We start from the raw sequence: 6,706 nt of genomic DNA, 5'->3' as shown, positions 1-6,706 counted from the left end.
GCTCAAATCGATTCTCTAAATAAAGTCTGTCCCAAGAGACACACTGATGCAGGGAAAAAGAGGAGGTTTGTTTTTGTTTTTTTTTTTTAAACCAAGCCTGATGTTTCACGTTTGTGTTCTAACCATCTGTACCTTTTATTAACCAGGGGCTGGAGCCACCCAGGCGGACAGACACAGGCGAACAACAACCTTCTCCCACACACAAGCCTGGAATGGTAACAGTGTGCCGCTGCCTAAGAAAGAAAAGCCTTTTCTGAGCTGTGGGTTGGCGTGGGTGTGTGTCAGGGCGAGGGAGTCATTCCTCTTCTCCATCCAAGGATGCTATTTATTGGAAATCTTGCACATCTTTTTGAAAAAAAAAATTGATTTTTCTCTCGAGTGGGAGGCAGAACCCTTTTGATGATAAAGAAAGGGAAAAAATCACATGCAAGATCGAAAGGGAGCAGAAATGTTCCCCGGTCACAACGTGTTCAGGCTATAAGACCACGCCCTTCAGTCCCACGCGCCAGCAGTCCCCCACCCCGCAACCAAGTCCCCCCCTTCTCCCCCAAAGCCGCGGTGGCATTCTCACTCTCGCTCCACGTGCGAGTCCGGTTCCCCGCTGCCCTCGCTACTCTGATGGAAGGAGCATCAGCCCCGAGGTCCCCCTCGCACCCTCTCCGGCTGCTTCATCCGCACCTGAGTTCAGCCTGTGCACGCCACCTCCACGTGCCATCCCGGGGCCGTTACCCCGTACCCCGCTCCGGTCCCTCCCCACCTCCAGCCCGGGCTCCGCCCACCGCGCCCCGGGCGCGCGCCCAGACGCCCCGCCACCTGGCCCGCCCGCCCGCTCCGCGCGTCGCCGCTTCCTGTGCCCCGCCCCTCCCTTGGCGGGGAGGCGGGGCCCGGGCGCGAGCGAGCGCGGCGGCGTGGCCAATGGGCGCTCGGCTTACTCTGGCCTCTCCCCCGCGCGGCCGCCAATCGCGGCGGGCGGTGGTGGTAATATTGTGGAGTGGAGTTTGGATGCCGCCGCTGCCGCGGGCTGGAGCGGAGCGGCGGCGGGGGCTGCCGGGGTATTTCGGGAAAGGGGTGTGAGGCGGCGGCGGTGGCGGCGGAGGCGGAGGCAGCGGGTGCGCGTGGAGGTGGCTGAGGGCGAGAGAGAAAGGAAGGAAGAAAGAGGGCGGGAGTCCTCGGTGGAGGAGGCGGGACCGGCGGGGCTCTTCACGGCGGCGGCGGCGGCGGCGGCGGGCGGCCGGGTAGGCGGCGCCGCCCCCTGCCCGCGCTCCCTTCAACGTAGCCGGCCACCTACCCGCCGGTGGCGGGTAGTGGCCGAATCGCGGTGACCGTCATGGCGTTCCTCAAACTCCGCGACCAGGTAGGTGAGGGGCGGCGGGCGGAATGGAGCCAGGGAGGAGCTGGAGGAGGGTGGACCGGCGGCGTGGGCCGCCCGGGAGTCCGCTCGGCTCTGTGGCTGCGAGGGAAGCGGGTGTCCCGGGTCGGGAGCGGTGCCTGCCGTCTGCCTGTCAGTGCAGCCCCGGCTCCGGGAAACCCACGTGCCGCCGGAGGGGATCGCGGCCGCCGCCGCCGCCACAGGGGCGGGTTCCGCGCTCGCCGCCCTCGCGTCCGGCGCTCTGCCGGGTAGGCGCCTCCTCTTTCCTGCCAGGTGAGGCTCGGGCCTAACAGGTGGCATTGGGATGCAGTGTGGGAGCGGTGCTGGCTGCAGTGACCGGGGGGGTCACGACCTTGCTCTCGGGTTCGCTTCGTTGAGTGGTTCACGGTCCAACGCACTGTCTCGCGGAGAGGTGGTGGCGGAAGAAAGCCAACCCACCAGTCCTGATTGATTCTGCTGGAGACTAGCCGTTACTGTGCAGATCCCCAGACTTGGTTTCTCTTGGCATTTTCTGCACCATCTTGGTTTAGTTTTCTTGATTTAGCGGGAGAGCTTGTCAAAGAACACCTGAAGTGCGGGAAAGACTTGACACTGTGTGCCTGGAAAAATAACTTTGTATCTACCTAAGAAATCGCAACTAAGTCTGAACGCCTGCTACGCTTAAAAACTAGGGAAGGTGGACTATAGACTTTAAGGAGAGGCAGACTCTCTCGGGAAATTAACGGGTGAAATTTATGGAGTGGTCGGAACCTATTAATGCTGAGTGCTTATTTTGCTATTGTTTTTCTGAATAGGAGATACTGAACAGAGTTGAAGGGAAAGTTACTTGCATGCTTTGGGAAACCATTCTGAAAATGAGCACAGGCTTATTAACAAAAACTGATAGGGAAAAACTTATGTGTATTATATAATTTTCTACCAATTAAAACTTAAGTTCTGAACCCAGCTAATATCAGTCCCCTCTTCTAAAGGTGACTATTCTGTTTAGCCTGATGGTTGCCTTTATGTATCATTTCGTATCAGAGTTTTAGCAGACAAGATTAGGATACGATATTTTGAAAATCTCTGGTTGATAGTTTGTATTTCAAATCATGTGAATAACTCTAGTGTCCAACATATTGGGCACTCAAAGAATCTTCAAGTTAACTAAAATTAAGAAAACAGTTTCTTGGTTGTGCTAGTCACTTTTCAGAAGTGCTCACTAGCCACCGGTAGCTCTTGGTTACTGTATTAAATACAGCAAAATCTTTCATTGCACAAAGTTCTGCAGGGTTGGGGGAGGAACTGCTAATAACAAGCAGAGTTAAAGCCTAAATCGTCTCATTCTTATGTAGTAATGCCGTGAAACCCGGGATCTAGATCTTTCACTGTTCTTTGTACCTGCATATTTGGTTCTAATCCTTTCTCTTTCAGGAAGGTTATTTTGTGATTTAGTCATTGTATGTTAAATTTGGTAGATTATTAGAACATCTTAGTTTATAAAAACCATGAATTAAAAATTAAAAACATTTGCATCTTTGCATTTGGGTATTTAGGAACTACAATTTTGCAGCAGTTTTAATACTGATCCAGTTTTATGTAATATCAGTTAATACTCAATGGTAATATTGATCTTTAACATGTAACCTGTAAACTTGAGAATACTTGAACATGTTAATGAGATGGCATTGCTGGGGAAGACTTACTGTATTACTACATAATTTGCTCATCTAGTTCTTTTGAAAGACATTAAGAACTGAATTTGTCTTGCCTAATTTAAAGGTAATTGCCCTTTTTAGAAACAAGTTTCTGTGTTGATGTGTTGCAAGCCATTAGAAGTGATGATAGAAATAAAGTGGAATGCAAATAGTTTAATATTTCCATTTGCAGAAGAAGCACTTCAGCTAGATAAGTACTTTTTGGAGGAAGAATGAGAAGATCTGTGTATGTACACAGGACTTTAAACCTGGAAGGTAGTTGACATAGCTTCTAACTCAAAAGCTTTATAGACATTTGAGATAGAAAGCATATCTTTTTTCTAACATCAAAAAACATAGTACAAAGAAACTAGAAATGAGTAAGGGTTGTCTTCAGGCATTTAAATGTGAGGATGGTTCTACATGGTATAGGTATAAACTCAGTGTGAGGAGATGGCTTGCCACCCACATAGGCATGAGGATCTGAGCTTGGTCCCTAGGACTCACATAGACAACCTGGGGACAGTGGCACAGCATTGGTGAGACAGAGACAGGTAAATTTTTGGGGCTTCCTGACCCGCCAGCCTAGCCTACTTGGCTTACTCCTGAGGAATGACACTGGAGGTTGACTGCTGGCCTCCACATGCACATATGCCCCCACAGGAACATAAACCAACATGTGTTCATAGAGGAAACACAAAGAAGACAGATATAAAATCAGTAAGCAAATAAAGAACATTGTTCAGTAATTAGAATATAAGAGCATTAGTTTGTACCAGCATGTAATTAAGGGAATAAGAAAGAACTACTTTATTACTTTCTGTCTATGAGTAGATAATATTTTTTAAATTGTTAGTAAAATAAAACTTTTGTTTTCTGTTAATAACAGTAGACATGAACTTTTTTTCTCATTTACTTCACTTTGTCTTATATAACATTCAAATGTAACAATGGCAGGATTTCCCCCCTAAGGTTGTCACTGTCTATTTTATCTCCTTAGGTGATAAAAGTTATTCATTTATGGCTATATAAGCGTTACGTTCTATTAAGAAAGGTCATTGGTCTTTGTTCAGGTTTCTCATTTCAGAAGCTAAATAGCCAATGGCACTTGGCTTCAGTGTATAGAAGTGAGGCGTGGTAGAGATCGTGACCTCAGAGTCAAGCATGTTAGCTGCTACTCAGCCCCAAGCCTTTGTTGTTGTGCAGGTGTGTCTAGTATTTCTGGAATTCCATTTTCCTTTAGTATACCAGAAGTCCAGATTTTTAAGGAAAATCTGTTTCTAAATGCTAGCTAAGTTGGTAGCTCCCAGTGACAATAGGAAGTACTCAGGTTACAAAAGAGGACTAATATGAAATGATTTGCAACTGCTTAGTCAGATGCATTGGAGAAAAACTACGAAAACTGTACTCATTAAACTGAATGTTCTTTAACACAAAGGGGCCAAAGTGATCATAAACATAGTCTCTTCTCTTGTGTTTCTCTCTCTCCCTCTCTCTGTTTCTCTGCGTGCATGTGTTCATGTTCACCTAGGGGTTGGATCTAGGACCTCATACATGCTAGGCAAGCATTTTACTGCTGAGTTACACCCACCAATAACCTGGTCATAAACCTTTTAAAAAAGGTTTGAAGTAGAATTGATATACCATAAAATTCATGGGTTTTTAGTGTATTCAGAAAACTGTAATCACCACTAATTGTTGAATATTTTTACCATTCCAGAAAACTACATGACCATTAGTCATTTTCAACTTTCTCTTGCTTTCTACACCTGGCAATCAATAATCTACTTTTAAAAAAATTTTGAATGAAATTTCCTGTTGTGGATATTTAATTTAAATGGAATCATATGGTATATGGCCTTTTATGTCTCATTTGATTCATTTAGCATAATACTTTGTAAAGGTCTATTCATTTGTAGAGGATTATTCATATTGCGTCTATCTCTTGATCATAATTTTGTCTGTGTGGGTGTGTGTGGGTGTGTGTGTGTGTGGTGATGTGTTCAAACCTAAGAGGTCTTATGCTAAATAGACACTTGCATTCAACTACATTTCTAACCGTGGTCATAAACATTTTTAACATGTTCAAGAGTTTGTAAAATAATGTTTAAAACACACTATTTAACTTGTACCTGAAGCTTATTTTTCTGTCGTGTGGAATAGTATTTTTCTGTTTTTCAGAATCTGTTTATAACTGGAGTTAAATTTTTTTGTAGTAATACTAAAGAGTAGTGGATTTTAATTTTTAGATTTAGGGTTTTTTTTTTCTACTTTTGTTTAGTATGTAGGTTTCTTTTTTTCTTTTTTTTTTTACTTTTATTTTATTTTTATTAATTTATTCATATTACATCTAGATTGTTAGCCCTTCCCCTGTTTCCTCCCATTCTTCCCTCCCTCCCATTTCTCCTCTTCTTCCCCTCCCCTATGTCTGTGATTGAGGGAGACCTCCTCCCCCTATATATGTTCTCAGAATATCAAGTCTCTTCTTGGTAACTAGCTATCCTTCCTCTGAGTGCCAGTATGTAGGTTTCTTAAAATACTGTTTCCCCCATGTAAAAATATTTAAATTTTAAGGCTTGATTAGGTACATACATGAGATATAATATGATAATTGAACACATGTACAATGCATAGACTAGGTCAGTGTTTGGTATTAGCTCTGACTGTCCCGGAACTTGCTGTTTAGACCCAGCTGGCCTCAAACTCACAGAGGTCTTCCTTCACAGACATCTCCTGAGTGATGGAATTAAAGGTGTGTACCACCATGTCCAACCACTTTGAGAGGAGGTAGTTTGAGGCAGGGTCTCTCCGTATCCCTGGCTAGCCTAGAACTTGGTTTGTAGACCAGACTGGCCTTGAGCTGTACATGTTTACAGTATATGAATGTTTTAAAGAATACATTAAAAACTTTTATTATACATAGTAAAAATCCTCATTTGATCAATCAAGGATCTTATTAAGAATGGAACATGATTTGGCCTTTCATGAGTAGGAAGAAAAGAGATAATATATTTGTAGTAGTTTGAATAAGGATGGCTCCTAGGGCTCATATATTTGAATACTTAGTAACCAGGGAGTAGAACTATTTGAAAGGATTACAAGGATTAGGAGGTGTGGCCTTGTTGGTGGAAGTGTATCCCTGAGGCTTTGAGGTTTCAAAAGCCCATGGCATTTCCAGTCTCTTTTCTCTCTGCGTGTGAATCAGGATGTGGCTCTCAAGTGCTGCTCCAGTGCCATGCTCCCCACCATGAGGATAATGGACTAAAACTCTGAAACTGTAAGCAAGTCCCTAATTGTTTTCTTGTATAATTCTTGCCTTAGTCATGGTATCTTTTCACAGCAATAGAACAGTGACTAAGACACTTTGAGATAACTTATAACTAAAAAATACATACATGCTAAAGAACACTGATGCTCATATATTCAGGTACTTTATATTTGGTTTCCATTTGCTTTGTGTTAGAAAGTAAGCCAGACAGAAGGAAGAGATAGGCATAATCTGCCCATAAGGGTAATATTAACTTAAAAAGGAAAAAAAAAGGCAACATGATACAATGTATGTGAATTACTTCAAGTGCAAACTTTATAGAAGTTGAAGGAAAACATAGATTATACTAAGTGAAAAATGTAACTAATGAACAATTGAAAATTAAGATGCTTA

General features: G+C 44.0%; 1 protein-coding gene across 2 annotated transcripts in view; it reads left to right on the top strand.

The window, feature by feature from the left end:
- Nucleotides 1-1,217: 1,217 nt before the first annotated feature.
- The window catches only part of Ankrd28 (ankyrin repeat domain 28), a 181,536-nt gene continuing 176,047 nt past the window's right edge, over nucleotides 1,218-6,706 (top strand). Inside the window, exon 1 of one of the 2 annotated variants that reach the window (XM_051141679.1) lies at nucleotides 1,218-1,354. Coding sequence is in view for 1 of the 2 variants with exons in the window: in XM_051141671.1 (XP_050997628.1) it covers nucleotides 1,328-1,354 (27 nt within the window). In the remaining variant the exon portion in view is untranslated. The remainder of the gene's footprint in view (nucleotides 1,355-6,706) is intronic. The other variant, XM_051141671.1, reaches the window with a different exon arrangement.

Source organism: Acomys russatus, chromosome 3, assembly GCF_903995435.1.
Source record: "Acomys russatus chromosome 3, mAcoRus1.1, whole genome shotgun sequence".
Taxonomy (NCBI): domain Eukaryota; kingdom Metazoa; phylum Chordata; class Mammalia; order Rodentia; family Muridae; genus Acomys; species Acomys russatus.
The sequence above is the reverse complement of the archived record's forward strand: the minus strand, read 5'-3'. Positions and strand labels throughout refer to the sequence as shown.